This window comes from Mycteria americana, chromosome 5, assembly GCF_035582795.1.
Source record: "Mycteria americana isolate JAX WOST 10 ecotype Jacksonville Zoo and Gardens chromosome 5, USCA_MyAme_1.0, whole genome shotgun sequence".
Classification (NCBI taxonomy): Eukaryota; Metazoa; Chordata; class Aves; order Ciconiiformes; family Ciconiidae; genus Mycteria; species Mycteria americana.
Window position 1 is genome coordinate 62,887,975 of NC_134369.1, and position 16,991 is coordinate 62,904,965.

The window sequence follows — 16,991 nt, forward strand, 5'->3', positions numbered from 1 at the left end:
TCTGTGGTGGGTTATATGAAGATGAAACTTAAATTAACTTTTGTCAGTTGTTACTTACAGTTTAGTTATTTCAGCATGTGAACAAGAAATGCAACTATACCACTAAGGAAACCCAAAATGTAGTACACCTTATGATCTATGTGTGCTTGCAATGAGTTGAATACAGTGTAACCTTGCGTTTGAGTTCGTCACCACCTAGATTAGAAAGCTCTCATTTGCTGGGGGTAAAGGGAAGGAAGTTGTTGCCAAAACAGGTCTTGACTAAATTTTGAATGTGCATCAAAATGGTGTTTCTCCCAGATGTGAAGTTAAAAATCTTGACACTTACCACCCATCACTATCTGCTGCATTTACATTTACACCAAAATCAAGCAGGAACTTCACAATGTGGTGATGACCAGCACACACTGCATTATGCAAAGGCGTAATTCCTTCATCATTTGGTTTACTGGGATCATCAACCTATTGAAAACATAAAATAGTTAAGCACTTTCCCCCCCCCCCAAATATTTAAAGAGGTTGCCATTGTTTAGAAGCTCACCTCATATATGATTCGTTGTACAAGATCAAATTCTCCCTCCAAAGAAGCATCTAGGAGGAGGGCCAATGGATTGAACTTCACTCTCAAACCATGGCCTGTTCTTTCTGAGTTAGGTTTCTTCAAGTTAGTACGTTTTGTCTGAGTAGAGATGAAGGTTGGAAGGCATCATTTCAGGTTGCGTAAATATTAAAAACAATTCAGTTACTTTTTAACTAGATTGAGAATCCCATCCTCCTTAGCTGGTAATCAGAACTAGGCAAACATTTCTATTATAAAGTCTCTAAATAAGAGGCTTGATACCTTACTATGTCTTATTCAGTTAAAAAATGAAAAAGCATGCCAATATAACCTAGAGGCTTCTAATTAAAGGTAGCAAGTAGAAGGAATGAAGTACTTAAGCCAATGGTTTTTGAGCACCACAATCTTAATTGTATCTAATATGAGCTGAATGTGTTTCTGGTGGATTGTCTGTGAGATGCTGTCAAAACTTTTGCTTAGACTAGAAAGCATGACACAATTAAGCCCGAGTATCAGTCTCTACTAAGAGGAATCTTTGCCTTGAATTAGCAAAAGTACCTGCTGTAGGTCAGTACTGACAAGTTAGTTATGAGTTTTGCTGTGGGAAAGAAAGTACGGAACATGAGGCTATTTTATGTGACATTCTAGGTGGAGTTATCAGGAGAAACATTCTCAAGATCTGAAACACATTTAAATGTGTTTTGAGAATATTCTGAATCATCCACATGTGTCCTTGTCACTTGCCAGAAAAAAAAAAAAAAATCTATTATTAATTACAGCTTTTATAGAATACTTTTAGTCTCTAGCACTGTAAGATCCGTTTTCATTTATGCTCCTATTTAGTATGGCTATTTCAGTTTTGAAAATAAACCTCTCACAGTATGAATATCTGTTGCTAGCATATTCCATTCTCCCAGAAGTATCCTGGCCCACTTGCGCTCATGGAAGATGCATACAAGGCTCTGTGCACACTGCAGTCAAATTGTAAGAGGAATACAAGGTCCCTACGTGAATGAAAAAGTGGACATATTCTTGAAACCAATGTTAAAGTGAGTCATATCAACAAAGAATAAAATTCAGTTTTCTCCCTATTTTCAATTCTCCATATGCTGTAGATTTCGGTAATGACAAGTATTTAAAATATTTCAGTGCAGCTGGAGGAGGGACGTTGAAAGCAATTCAAATTATGCAACAAGCCCATTAGAAAAACATTTCTGCTAAAGCAAGTCAGCTTTAGCAGACTGTTAGCGTTGCTGTTAGTGTTGTCAGCCCTGGTCTCACATCTCTCTGCTGAGAGGGGAAGAGGAGTGCATGTCTCCCAGAACAGTTATTTCAGCTTGCTTGCAAATTAAAAAGCTTCCCACTGCCATAGCTTACCCTTAGTTTCATACAAATAAGTTATCTTTGTAGGCCCAGCAAAATGAAAAAAATATTTTTAATGGAATCTCAGATCCCAGAATTAGTTCTACAACAAGAGTATATCCCCAAGAAGTTCTACAGCCTGAAGTACATACACAACCTCCTGTTGCTTCTGTGCATATTTTCCTTATTAAACAGCTATATTAGTAAAGAAACTAATCCAACAGAATCCTTCTTGGAGCCCCCTGGTTTTGTTTTCTTTTAGTATCATGAAACTTGAAGTGCAGACATACCATTGAGCATAAGCTTACCATCTTCCAGTTATGCTTAAACAGCTAATTCTACAGTTCACAAAATTGTTGTCTTGCTTTGTTACTTACTGGAGGAAGTGGAGGAGGAAGAGCAGGTGGCAAAGGAGCTTCATCTTCTACTGGAGAACTGACCTCAGGCGTGGGACTGGATGACTGTTCAGTAGAAGGAACTATAGCAGGATTGTTGTTGTTATCTTCAGTTGTCTCAGATGTTTGATTTGTGGTTTCAGTGCTTATCAGTTCCTCAGTAGCAGGAGAAGGTAATTCATTATCATTGGCATCTGACGAAGGGGGTGGCTCATCAGGAAGAGGAACTGTAGGTTGCACGGAAATAGGTTCTTCAATATTGCCATTGGTACTAGCATTACCATTATCAACATCAGCTAAGATGCCTATGAAGTCCTGTGGATTGCTTGGCTGATAAAAAGGAGCACTTTCTATTCCTCCAGCAAGAGTATTAAAGCGCTGATACAATAATTTTTGTATATTTGGTCCACTTGGGCCTTCTGGTTCAGTGATAGAACTACGCTTCTTTAATGGCCTAGGAGCATTGGCCAGTTTTCTTCTCAGAGCTTCAAGGTCAGCATCACTTTGATATCGTAGGGGTGAATGCACAATAGGTGTGAGCTTAGTAGGACTGAGAGGACGAGGAATGTTTTCCACATTGCTGTTTTCACTGGATGGTGGAGCATTTTCCAGCTCTTGATCTTTTTCAGAGACCTCAGTCTGAGGCTGAGATTGTGGCTGTGAGGAAGTCTGGGCAGGCAAAGAACCATGAAGGAATGGCAAGGGTGAGGGAGAAGTTGAACCAGATTGCAATACGGGTTTTCCGTAAACTGAAGAAAAGAAAGATGGCAAACAGTGAAGAACTGTTCTCAAATTACATAATAAAATATTTGCAAGTAAGCCATGTATATGTCTGTTGCTACTTGTTTGACACTAATACAGAAAGAAAAAAAATCAAGTTAATTATACTGGAACCTATCAAAACAGCAATAAATACTCACCTGTTGGTGATTGTGATTCTTCTTACAATTGCAAGCTACAAGTAACACCTGGAATGTTTTCCCTCTTTCAGGAGGAAACAGTAAGAGGAGAAAAACTCTCCTTTCTAGACACTGTTTTTTCAACTTGTTTCTGCAAGTATCGGTAGAGTATCCAGACTGTATTGTTCTAATTGCATCTTGTTTTAAACAAAAAGTAATGGAATGTATACTTATTTATCACCCCAAAAATATATGGGATCATTTTTCTGGCATGCTGCATACATAAAAATATCTTTCCTCTTCTCACAGATTTAGACAAATTTTTCAAACTGTTATGGAAAGTAAACTAAGCCCAATATTTAGATCTTAACAGTCTATTTCAAAGGAAAAAACAAAGCAAAATATATTCTACCTGCTTTTACTGACTTATTTAAGGTATTGTATACAGCTTGTTGATAATTCTTTGGTGGTGTTGCTTGCTGAAGATACATTGAGTAGATAGAACTGGAGTTCACTGTCTGTGGCCCTTTTCTGGGAGACTGAGGTCTTGACCCTTTATCAGCTAGAAAAGGTCTGATCGCCACAGTTAAAGGGAGTTCTGGCCTGCCATCTCCTCCTGGAAACAAGGGGGGACCAGAAGGTTGATACGTAGGGCTGGGAGGTACAGAAATTCTCTGTTGAATCTGTTGTGAAGAACTGGGCTGATGTACGTTGCTTGGCGGCGGAAGTGGAACAGGTCTTTGCCGATTTGTTATACTGGTGCCAGGTCTGGGCAGACTGCCGTCCTTCCTTCTTTCTAGAGAATTTGTAGAACCTGTTCCTAAGGGAACTGGACTTGGATAGGTCCCATAGTTTTGAGGCAACTGCTTGCTTACACCAGGAATTGTTGGTGGCACCTTCCCCAGGTCAAGGCCCTATGCAAGAACAATAAAAAAGTATATACCATTTAGTTAAATAAAATAACTTGTGAGCAAGAATATTCCTTATTCCACAAAACATACTAATAATCTTGTGTGACAGCAATGGAGTCAATATAAACAATTTTTATTCCTTAATCACTAGATATGATTCTACCTGAATTTATCACAAGACCTCATCATACATCAGACAGAGGCCACTGTTTAAAGGCATCTTCAGCTATAAGACATTAATACGAATCCAAAACTATGTGCATACTTTCAAAGCCTGAATAACTTGTTCTAGGTTCTGGATCTCAGTATGGAGTTGATAATGTATTTGATAATGTATAGTGTGATAACAGAGTTCACCAAAACTATTTAAAGACAAGGTCCTTATTCTTTAAAGATTGCAGTCTTAAAGAATTAATAAAGTACTAGACAACAGTGCAGACAGACAACACCAGTGGACCCACTCAAGGATGGATTTAATAACTTCTTTTGTGAGCTTTTTGTGAGAAAAAGAGCACATTGAAAAAGTGATAATCTACACCAAGGAAAAACAGTAATGAAGATTTGAATTAGAAAAATAGGAGGGTGGGGGAGATGATTAGGAGAAGCAAAGGGAGAGAAAAGGGGAGACTGGATATGTAAAAGAACAGGAAGGAATATGAACTACTGAAGTTGGGAAAAAAAAAATTAATGTGATAAGAACAGAACAGGAGGAATACAAAGGTAATTTTCTTTCTGACTTTTAAAATAATCATCAGCAGGGAAACTGAACATGTATGTAACTGAAGTGAGTTCGGGTATGGAAGCCAAAGGTTCATAATTTCAGCAAAACGGATCTATAAATATATCACAGATGAAACCCACCAGTTTATCAGTACTTCCTAATACTGAAGTTGGCAAAGGCTGGCTAGATATAGTTCCTTGTTTTAAAGCAGTATCCATGCTTGATTCTTTCCAGTCTGTGTTGGAGATCTGAGGAGGTTTTACCACAGGGGTTGAGCTCTGTTTAAGTATTGGCCAATTTCCATCATTAGCTTCAAAACAGACAAAAATAACATATTTAGGATAATCCACACCACCATTGTAAACAAGCAAAACAACGTGGGAAATTAAATAGCTTAGATTGCAACAGGATTAATTTGATTCCAGAAATGAGATAGATTACTATTGATGTTTGATTCAGAAATCAATACTGAAAGCCCAATCACTGCACATAATATGCTGTTCATTACCCTTTGACATTCAAACTGCATTGAAAATTTCTATAGAAAAAAAGATGGTTACAATTTTGGTTTCAGCGTTGCATAATCTACTATTAGGAGGCAAACAAGTTCAGAACAAAAATCCTTACAGAAACACTTCATCAACATATTCCTTTTGGTACCATGCAGAGACAGTGTCAAATTATGCTAAATGTTAAGTCTACGTAAGCTCTGAGTGGACTTACTCCAAATTTAAACTATGGTTACTAGATTCATTCACTCATAACAGGATGGAAAAACTCATTTCAACAATGGGGTGGAACAAAAGCATACATTCCTTTGCGGGAAGTGGCAGTTAACTTACCTTTTGGTTTTTCCTCAACACACTCACCTGATTAGAATTGCCACAGAGATTTAATTTTAAAGATTAGCATAAGATCATGCATAGCTGTACATAAACTGAGGCAACAAATCCTTAATGAAGTCCTAGATGCATTGATATGTTACTTTATTAACTGCATGAGACTATTTAGTTTCTGTTCTCTAACTAAGCGAGAGTTTAAGTAGCCTGATAATTAGATCTGGTTTATAGTAACTAAATAGACCCCTGGTTGGATCCTAAGGCTTTGATTTGCCTTTAAAAGATTAAACTTCATGTTTCTCTTAGTCTAAGGAGACCAGAGATCATTTCTCCTTCCCTATTGCCTGTAATTCCCTTACTGGAGCACTTAGCATCAGTAAAGATGACATGTAACATGTAACTAACTTCACTAGAGGATGACAACTAAAATGGAGGGGCGTTTGTGTGTGTGTGGAGATTTACTGAGATTTCTGGACTCCACAGTAAGACAACATGAAATGAAAATCAGGTATTTGATGGCAACATTTCCAATTTCATTTCAGTTTTAAGCCTCTAGAAAAGAGAATCAGCAAGGCTATTTCTAGAATTCCTTGCCATCCTTGTCTAGTATAGTGGATAGTCTAAGAATAAGCTGCATAGGAACATTCTAGCTACAGCGAATTTAACATCACCACTCTACTTTCTACCCATAAGCCTTATCCTCTTTATTGAGTATCCCTCCCCCCGCATATGACAACCTGAAGATTTCTTGACAGTGACCACCCAGTGTTTTCACTGTGTGAGTGCAAATTCACTCTATTAGCTCATAAACCTATTTATGGGCTTGTTAAAATCATATCACTTTTAAGTAAACAAACAAACAAACAAAGTTACACCTCTGCATTTAAGCTACCATACTAATTATTTTTTAATTATATGTGCAGATCATTCCTTAATATTACATACACTATATTGTATTTACTTTCAAATTCAGATCAACTGTGTTTGAATTCTGAGAGATAATTACTTTGGAGCAACAGTATTTTTGTGGTTGGTCATTTAAACAGGGTTAACACTTGCATATTTTTACACTGAGAATACAGTATATAGTCCAGAAATCACTTTTCAGACTTGCAAACTGCCAGGAAGTCAAGTATTGAGGCCCAGCTTTAGTATTGGCAACATTCCAGAACTGGACATGTTGGGGTTTTTGTTTGGTTTTGTTTTTAATCATCTGGTTATCAAGAGCAAGACCAAATCGACCAAAGTCTAAACACCTTGACCCTAAATAATGGAAAATTTTCCATTGAATTAACATTTACTGTACAAAATACACAGGATGTTCCATAACTCCAGTAAGGTTATGGTTCAGTAAAACTTTTGTTTTGAAGATCAGTAAAAGGTGTTATAAATGATTCACAGTAAACATGAAAGCATCTTAAGCCATAAGTTTAGCTATTAAGAAAGCACTTACAGAAACAACAGCAAAAATCCCAAATAATTTAATTATCTTACCTGCAAATACACGCCCACACTCTTCTATTAGAAAGATAGTTATACAAAAACTTTTTGTAATCCTTCGAATTCCAAATATTAGCATGTTCATCCCCAAATTCTGTGTAACAAACTGGAAGTAAATTCAGACTCTTTCCTCTCTAACTTCTCTGTTTCATTCTACTTAGATAAACATCAGAATGTAACTGTTCCCACCTTCATGTCCTTCATATTACAATCTGGCAGACTTGCCAACTACCATGCATTTTTATGAGTGCACCTCTCACGTACTCCCACACCCCAAGCTGAACCTCATGCACTGAACTAAGCTGCTGTTGCAATCTGCAGCTGCAGCGTATGGCACCAGAGGCTGCAGGATAGGTGCTGAGAGGAGGCAACTGAACAGCACCTGCCTTCTGCTATCTTTGGTTAGACTGAACAGGTCCCAGGCACTCTTGCCCATCTGATGGCAACGCCCTTCTGACAAGCCCTCACTAGCTCCTGCCCTCAGCCACCCGGTAGCCATTTCAGCCAACTGGCTTCATTTTTGCCTCCAAATGTACCCCTCTTGTCTGCTGCTTTTAAGACTACCTAACACCCAGTGTATTTCAACTCCCACCAGTCCATTTTGTATTTACGTAAATAAGACTGTGACATGCAGACACAAAAGGTTTTGTGCATTTTCTCTGATTTTACCTAAAATTTTTGTAGGTCTGGATCCAGGATACTTACTATGGCAACTGAAGTGCAAACCAAGTATAACATTTTTATCCAATGGAAGTCAGCAAGATTCTTGCTATTGACTTGGACAGAGTGAGTTTTTATCCCAACTCTGGGGCCAGTGCAACATGGAAACTCAAAATTTCCCACAAAGTAACTCAAGCTAAACCTGTATGTAATACATCTATCTAATCTGAGATAGACTAAAACATGCTTTGGTGATTACCATGAATTTTCTAGTAACAATTAGAAAATTTCAAGGTTTTTCAGTGAAGAAAACTCATCCCTAGTACACTACTCCAGTATTCCAGGGATGAATTTACTGCAAGTCTATTTCCTTCAAAGATGAAAAGCAACTTCTCAACAATTTTACATTTCAACAGCATCTTCTGCATGCCAGACCACAACACAAGTTCTAAAGATGCTGTTTAATATGCATCTGTATGCAAGAGCTCAGATGACCATATTAAAAACTGAGTTCTTAGCTAGCCAGAGATCTTCCATGGACTCACAGTGCTGGGTGTCAAAGAGAGTAGGTGCCAGGCGGATGACATTGTGAACAGCAGACTGAAGAGAAGTGGGAGGTGACAGAATAGGATCCACTATTATGTCTAAATCAGAAACCTTCCAGGTGTCTGGAGATTTTTTCACACACCCACAGTCTGTCTCTACCGGACACACCAAGGCAGATCCAGTTACACAGAAAAAGAAAGAAAAAAAGTGGTGGGAAAATTATAACAATGACAATGGAGAAATTAGAACAGGAACACTCAGATAATGAGAAATAAAAGCATGACAGTTGAAAAAAATTTCTCAATTTCTTTTCTTCCTGGGAGCATATAAGTTTCTCCTTACATAAATCTGTCTTATAGGACTTTATTCAAGTACATTCAGAGTAATAAACACAAAGTCAGTCCTCAGGTAGAAGAATTACTTTTATAAAATCAAAAAGTTATCATTCAGAGATCTTGTAGCCTCCTGAGGTAGGTCTAGAAGCGGGTATGTATATCTTCTGAGGTTGATATTTAAAAAATAGTGACTTATTTTTGGTTGGTGAACTTAAAAGTTATGAGCTGTCCTTTCCCATATGTGGAAGAGGAATCCACATGTCTGAAAACAAAAATGTTGCAAAAATCTGTCACTTCACCCTGCAATTAAGTCATTCCATATTGTTAAGACTTTTCCATAAAACCACAGTGATGAGGTTTGTACAGCCTCTGAATTAAATTGCAGGTGTTGTTAAATCACTAGTATCAATGGAAAAAAGACTGGGTTTTTTTTAAGTTCTGTTTGGATAGTTTCACTTCCTGTCCTTGGGATTTCTAGGGAGGGCATTTCTGTCATTCTTTCCTACAGAGATGTTCAGACTGTCATCCCTCCATCTCTTCCTCCCCATTTGGAAGCATGCTGCAAGCTTTGCTGGAGTATTCAGTTTTAAGTACTGGAATGTATGTGAATATTGCAGAAGCTTTGCTCTAGTGGTCATTGTTTATCTCATTTTTAGATGTCTCGTAGGAGACCAGGTAAACTAAGTCCTGTGGTTAGACCCATGGGATCGTGCATTTTTATTTGTATTACGCGCGTTTTCCTAGCTAACCATTTCTTAAGAATTCTGATTTTGCTAAGATGTGAGCAGAGAGGTGAACGTTGCCAGAATGAGAACTTCAGGCACAAATGTCATGACCTGCTTCCTTCAGTTACCAATGTAAATTTAAAAAAAAAAAAAAAAAAAAAAAAAGTATAATGTAGATGTTATTATTAATTATGGGAGACCTGGGAGCCAATTTGGAAATTGAATTCTGGGGAGTAGTCTGGAGGGAGAGCTCCTTCACTAATGAAGGCAGAAACAAGTAAACAGCATCAATGCTAAGGTTATTCCATTTCAGAAATGCTTCAAGCACCACAAATTCTCTTATCTCAGTTAGAACAAAAACCTCCCATAGTTTTTTTCCATTTCCTATTTAGTTTCTTTCTGAGAAGTGATATTATTTTTACTTGTTCACTAACTTTGTTTTACTTGACAAAAAGCAACATACTGTTAATAGTTGTTTATAATATAGTTTGCCACAAAGTTGATTTCATTATTATATTCAAACACACAAACTAATTGAAAAGCTATTAAAGAAAGAACATAGAATCTGTGAAGGAACATGTGTTTTAGCGGTGTACCAGCTAGTAAAATTTCAAGGAAAACACTCAGTCTCCTAAGAAGAATTCATGGAAAGAGGCAAAAATGCTTCATATCAAATGACTAATGTCCAATTCACAGAGTAGTATCAAGACATCTAAAACTTGCCTTTTCCACTACAGACATTATGCCAACACGGGATCTCCTAAGATTACTCCTTTTCAAACGATGTGTATTAATAAACACCACACTTAAGTGCTTACCGGATTTTGATCTTCCATGTGTTGAGCTAGAAGCAATGGTGAGAGACTGTGGTTTAACTGGATCTACTGGTACAGAGTAAGTGCCAGCACTTGGAACTTGGATGTAAGGTCCTACTGCTGCCACCCTTCCTGAAGCATTCAAGGATGACTGGGGTGATGAAGTTCCATTAATACGATTCAACTAAAGAAAGGAAACAAATTGAAATGTGAACTTCCATTTAATCTAGGCATTTGTGTATGGACAGGAGGTCTAAATTTAATTATCTAGAACCATGCACTGTAGCTAAGAAACCTTAATAATTGAGTTACCATACTCCATGCTTCTACTCCCCCCCGCCCCCAAAAGTAGACAAATTTTATTCTCTGAAGTCAACACCTCAAAAATTAAATTTCTCAGCCACAGCACATACATTTCTTGTAGAAACCTTTATCTGTATAAGGTCTCTCTCATTGTGCCTTTCTTAGACAAATGGGCTAAAATGAGTTCTTAAATGATCAAATATGTTTTGGGTTTTTTTAAAAGCAATACCTCCAGCTAGGAATACATACGGGAATCCAGAATTTATCTCTCTACTCCTTAGACAAATGGTCTACTGTGCAACTGATTTCTTTTCAAAGTTCCAGACAATTATTAAGACTAACTTTACCAGACCATTTATATTTTTATCAATTTTCTGTATTGGAAGATCAATATTTTATAAAAACCAAACCTTTTATGCTCTCATGCTTTGAAACACAGCCCATAATCACACTTTCCTTCCTAGAAATATAAACTACTATAATTTTTAATATAGTAAGGTCTGGGCCATAAAGAAAAATAAAAGGAAACACATTCTAACAGTTTTCTGATACCTATGCAAAACCGTAAAATAGTTTTAAGAAGCCTGCTACTTTTAAAATAGGTTCTTTAGATGTAAATGTATTACTCAGCTGGGAAAAAGTGAGATTCTGTGTAGTTTTTATAGCCTCTTGATAAACTAAAGTGTGGCCCTTTTAACAGTTTATCTTACAGGAATGTTTTCTTTTTGACGTGCCTCAACTTTTTTCTTGTATAGTCGTTCACGCAGCTCATTGATTCGCTTGTCCATCATAGCCACCTCCATATTACGTTTGTTTAAGAGTTCTTTCTGCTGCTGAAGCTTGGAGTTCTGCTCCTGGTTAAGCCTGTTACGAATCTTAAAAAAAAAAAAAAAGCGCACTTGTTAGGACAGTTACTTCATTTTGTCTGTTGTCAAGTTCTTTTTTAATACAGTGTTAAAAAACCCAAAGCAACTTGGATCGGCTATGTTCTGACGTCTCTAATGTTACACTTCCACACAGCCTGTCAAATTAGCATTTGCAACCATGAACAACTCTAAAAGCAAGCAGCAAAAGAATGTCCTAATAAACTAGTAGATACCTATTAAATACACGTAGACTGCATCCCATTTATAGCAAATCGATTGAAGAATTAGGCATGAAGACATTTCAGAACTGAATTACACTGTGAAAAATTAAGTCACAGAATATGTTTGTTAAAGTTATGTTTAACCACCAAGACAGTTTGAATATCGTGAAAACTAAGTGATAAAAAACTTGTAATAGAAATTATGCTATTGATTCTGTTTCCAGTTCTGCATAAAACTCGATGTCTGGATGGGAGGTTAACTGAACTGCTAATGCAGGGACTGGGCACAGATTTTCCTCTCTACATGGGGATTAAACTGAAACCTTCACAGCAGGTTTCCAGTAAGATTAGGGGATGGATTACCTTTATGGTTTAAATCAACCAAGACAGTCTTTATAATTATTTCTCTTGCTTTCCCATTGGCATTTTTTCATACCTTCAATAACTCTGACAGTATTGTCTCAGTGTTCCAATTTTCATGGTAGTGTTACATGCAAAAAAAAAAACCTGAGGCAAATTTAAGTCTTGATAAACATATATGGGATCATTGTGAAGCACAAGAGAGAAATCTTCATCTGTTGAGCATCTTTGCACTTAGAAATACTACAAAAGTAGATAGATACCTGATCTAGTTGAAGATGTCCCTGCTCATTGCAGGGGGGTTTGGCCTAGATGACCTTTAAAGGTCCCTTCCAATCCAAACTATTCCAGGATTCTGTTCTATGATTCTATATGCCTTGTATAAATGGGGAAAGGGGACCCTTATTCCTAATTCATTAAAACATGTGATGGATTAATTTGTATGTTGTATTTGTTCATGTAAAGAAATGAGTGAGACTAATTTTGAAATTTAAATTAATTTTGAAATATTAAATATATATTAGAGCTGTTGCCTTGATCACAATAAAGTACAAGTAAATAAAAAAGCCCTCAAATCCTGACACATTGGCACATGATTAAGTATTCCATAACTTCTAAACATAAAAATTGGACAACATTTCAATGTAAATGGAATATTTAATTACTTTTGTGAGAACTACACTTTAGATGTAACAATCTTCTTGGAGGAAGATACAAGATAGTGATACAGGGAATACTGTGTGAATATACTGCAGCTATAGTGCAGTGAATACAGTGCAACTTATATTTGTGATGATTCTGTTAAAATGTGTTATTTAATTCCTATGTATTTTGTTTATTTACACCAGACATTATAGCTATATTTTCACAAAATATTTAAATATTATTTCATTCACTGTCCAGTCATGTCTCCAAGTTAAGATGGCATCTAAGTGAGCTTGCTACACCCAGTTCTTTGCAAAATAGAAAAGTACTGAAATGAATTTTTAAGATTTTTTTTTTTTTTAAGAGCAATTAAAACAAACACTAGACTATGTGAATCTTCAGTATTTCAGTATTAGGGGCTGAGAAATGCCCTTCAGAACACTTGCATGCTTTGTATCATTATGTGTATAAGCAACAATAAAAATAGGTTTTAAAGAGGGTTATATGCTAACTACAACCTCACACATTAACAGCATTCCTATACACCAGTTTTATAAGATGTCACAGACCCAAATGGCCACCCATAAGAGCAGTAATACAGCTTTTTAAAATCTACAGCTATCATCCAAATAGCATCTCTCCATTACTTACCTGTAGCTCTTGATACAACTTTTTTAATTCTACTGCTGCAGGTCCTGTCATTTGTCCATTGTAAGACTGAAACCCATTCAGTTTCCCTTTCCTTAAATCCTCCAGTTGCTGAGTAAGTTGATCCACTTTTAACACTGCAGCCTGTAGCTCCTGCTGCTTTTCCTGGAACATGGCACTTATATGCTCAATTTCAGTTGCTAAATTTAACAAGATAAAAATAACAAAAAACAATTAAGTAAAGCAGAAGTTGTTAATTGTTTTAATTCTACAGGTATTGATAAATACAACACACTAGTTTTAAATCTAGTATATGCATGCACATAGAAAATATTTATGTGTTGGGAATTTGCTAACAGTCATAGTATTTCCTAATAGTTATAGAGTACACTTATTCTGACTTTATGCCTGACTATATAAACCAAAAAGTTACGTCATATATAAATTTCATAGAAACACAGGACCCTCTGTAAGACAAAAAACATTCTGTCTGAAATCCTCCTTCAATGCTATATTGACTAACAATATAGCATTATTTGCCAGTCATGCAGTGAATAGTAAATTAAATTAAATAAATTACTTAAAAATTCCACATACATAGATTGCCATTCATGATCTTGCTGTAGTCCACTTGTCCTCTCATGGCACGGATCTTTTTCAGCTTTGTCTCCTGGGTTTCAACACGTTCTTTAAGTTTTTGAAGCTTTTCACTCTCAGAAACAGACTGCTGCTGACGACGTTCTTGCTGCTTCAGATAACGCAAACGTTGTTCCTGACAAAATGAGTTTTTAGACAAGAGGTACCTGTTACCCATTTATTTTTAAAAAACAAGTTAACTTCGAAAAACACATCACTATGATCAGTGGTTTATTTCCAGAAATCAGAAAAAGTTGTATCTAGTTAAAATACCTATCAGTCCTCCTAGAAAAACTTAACATTAATTGAACAAATCTGTTTTAGAGCAGAGATTCAAGATTTTTTAGACCAAATACAAAATCTACATATATGTGCAAATACAATCCTAGCCTGAACACTCATTCAAACACATCTGTGAAGCTTCCTCTGGCATTTGTTTTCTGCTACTATTCATACTTTTCCTGCTGTTGCAAAATGAACTTCCAACGCTGTCATCCAGCTTCCCAAAGAAGACAAAATATGTCTAACAGACCATTTTAAACAAGCTGACCTACTGTAAGATAATGTTCCAGTTCTAAGTAACACTAGGCACACGAGGAAAATGTTTCTTTTTCTACATTATTTCCATCAAAAAAGAACAACAGAATTGATAGGTTGATTCCCAAGTACTCCAAGCATCCAGTACCTACTGTATAACACCTACAACAATGTCAAAAACATTAAACCCACTCCCCACTCTGAAAACATACTTAGATTCTTAATCTCAGAGACTTTGGAAATGTAATATAGGAATAGATACGAAGCGGGCATACTCTCATCTCACACTGCTATTACTACACTGGAGTGAATGACCTACTAAAGATGAACAGAGAGTCAAGCCTGGTCTATCACAGATCGTGAAGTGGGCCTCACAAAAGAGACAATTAAAGCCTAGCAATATTTTTATAACGACACATAACTTGGCAAAACAATGGATTTCTCGAGTTCTTTCTTGAGCTTATCTAGAATGAATTAGTGTGTTTTTCTGCATCCATGAAACTTATGTTTGCGTATGTTGAAGGAAATTTGTATTATTATGATCTGTATATAATTATTACCTTAGCAACCAACATTTGCTGTTGACTTTCAATCTGCTGCTGTTGTCGGGCAGCCATATCTTGAAGTTCAGAAAGAGTGAGCTCAACACGTGGATTCCCAACCTGCAGAAGACAAAATGTTACATTAATGTGTTGATATATATTAAGTGTTCTGACTATAGAAGCTAAATCCTCACTCCTCAAAGGAAGGCTAAAGCCTCCTCCCCAGTCCTCAGAGGAAGAATAACGATAGATACCTATGAAAGAGTAAGGAACCTCAGAGCAGAATGAAAGGACACAGACCACGCACATACCAGGGACAGAAAAAGCAAAACAGGGAAAAGCAGATGAAAGAGGAAAACACTAAGAGACAAAACAAACAAGAGAAAAAAGCCCTTATACTACATTTAACACTGCTCTGTTCACATGTACTGTAGAATTAGTACACAGTACTGGTACGGCACATGTGATAACACGCATACAAGCAAGTATTTTAAGCAGTAATTGGAATCTGAAGCTTCTTTTCTTTCCTAAGGCTTTCATTTTAACTGCCATGGCAGCTTTACCTGGTGATTAGCGTTATTTACCTAGCGCAGGACAAGACCACATGAGAACCCTTAGATAAAGGCTTAGATAAAGGCTGTCACTAAGCTCACATCCAAAGATGGTGAAATTTCCTGGCAGATTGGAGCATTTAAGGTAAGAATCTGTGAAAAATGATCTGTACAAAGTGAAGCAAAGTAAAGTTGATCCCCTTTGGATAAGTAAGTGGCTATTACTGAGCAAACTTCGAATGAAAAGACAAGACATTAGTGGGGCTTTATCACTCCTTTTGCATTCCAAAACTAACAAATCATTTACAAAATTGGGGTAGAAAGGCAATTACTGAAAATTATTTAAAATTTATGTTATGCTGTGACAATGTGCGAGACCAAATACTATGTGTTTTTAAAAATGAATGCATTGTTTCAGTATATTCATAGTTCTATCAACACATATAATTGAAATTATACATTAAATTACTTCAATTCAACCACGTTTTTTGCTATGCAATCACAAGAAGGAAAGTGCAGTGTAACAAGACAAATTCCAGAAGCTGACACTTGCCCAATACCTGCTTCGCTACTCAGAAAACCAAAACCCACAACCTTAGAATTGCAATTTAACCACAACTTTAGAATTTGCACAGAAAGAGCATACCAGCCTTTGAAAAATTATGCTGGAAAGCTAGAAAGTTCAGAATAGCCCAACATCTGTTTCAAGATATTTACATGTAATTCAGTCCATTTATTGGATCAATGTAAAAAAGCTGGATTACTGCATTGTAATAATTCAATAAACAATGTAGTATTTTCACCAAACTACATGACTACACTATTAGTAGAACAAATTAAAATTACATCATTTCCTATCCTCAATATAGCCAATACTGCTGAAAAAGAAAAGAAAATTAGAAGTTTTGGATATATTTATAATATATAATAATAAACTCTCTTTCAAATTAATGTTTTCAAAATGGAATGAGGTCTAAACATTTTAAAGATGCACATTAAAAAACAAAACAAAACAAAACCCCCAAACACCTCCTCACCCCAATCAATCAAGCATCAGATTGTGGATCTGATCAAACCTGATCCCAGAGGAAAGCCGACTTAGCTGCTCTGCTGTTCTGGGCCCACGCTACTGACTTCCAATGCAGTTCTGCAGTGATCTTGTCTGACATGTCCCCTGCAATACTTGTACTTCACTCTAAGAAAAGTAACATCTCTAACATCTTGTTGATACCGAAGTATCTCAGCCACTTTGAATGGCTTGTTTCATATTCCTACATCAAATTCCTACTTAAGTAACTGTCAGTTCTCCACAATCAATGCATAATACAGAACTGTTTCTTTAAGCTTCAGTCAGGAAAGGGAAATAGTATTTGTCTTAACTGATTTTTTTTTTTTTTTTGGCTACTTGAACTCCA

General features: G+C 36.4%; 1 protein-coding gene across 7 annotated transcripts in view; it reads right to left on the bottom strand.

The window, feature by feature from the left end:
* The window catches only part of PPP1R13B (protein phosphatase 1 regulatory subunit 13B), a 73,922-nt gene that overhangs the window by 2,723 nt on the left and 54,208 nt on the right, over positions 1 to 16,991 (bottom strand). For 4 of the 7 annotated variants that reach the window (XM_075503688.1, XM_075503682.1, XM_075503689.1 and 1 more), the window contains exons 5-15: positions 15,044 to 15,145; positions 13,908 to 14,082; positions 13,314 to 13,510; positions 11,281 to 11,445; positions 10,271 to 10,451; positions 8,392 to 8,547; positions 4,988 to 5,157; positions 3,628 to 4,129; positions 2,299 to 3,065; positions 542 to 679; positions 329 to 462 (exon numbers count right to left, since the gene is read on the bottom strand). In XM_075503688.1, coding sequence (XP_075359803.1) covers positions 329 to 462; positions 542 to 679; positions 2,299 to 3,065; positions 3,628 to 4,129; positions 4,988 to 5,157; positions 8,392 to 8,547; positions 10,271 to 10,451; positions 11,281 to 11,445; positions 13,314 to 13,510; positions 13,908 to 14,082; positions 15,044 to 15,145 — 2,687 coding nt within the window. The remainder of the gene's footprint in view (positions 1 to 328; positions 463 to 541; positions 680 to 2,298; positions 3,066 to 3,627; positions 4,130 to 4,987; positions 5,158 to 8,391; positions 8,548 to 10,270; positions 10,452 to 11,280; positions 11,446 to 13,313; positions 13,511 to 13,907; positions 14,083 to 15,043; positions 15,146 to 16,991) is intronic. The other 3 variants (XM_075503683.1, XM_075503685.1, XM_075503684.1) reach the window with 3 other exon arrangements.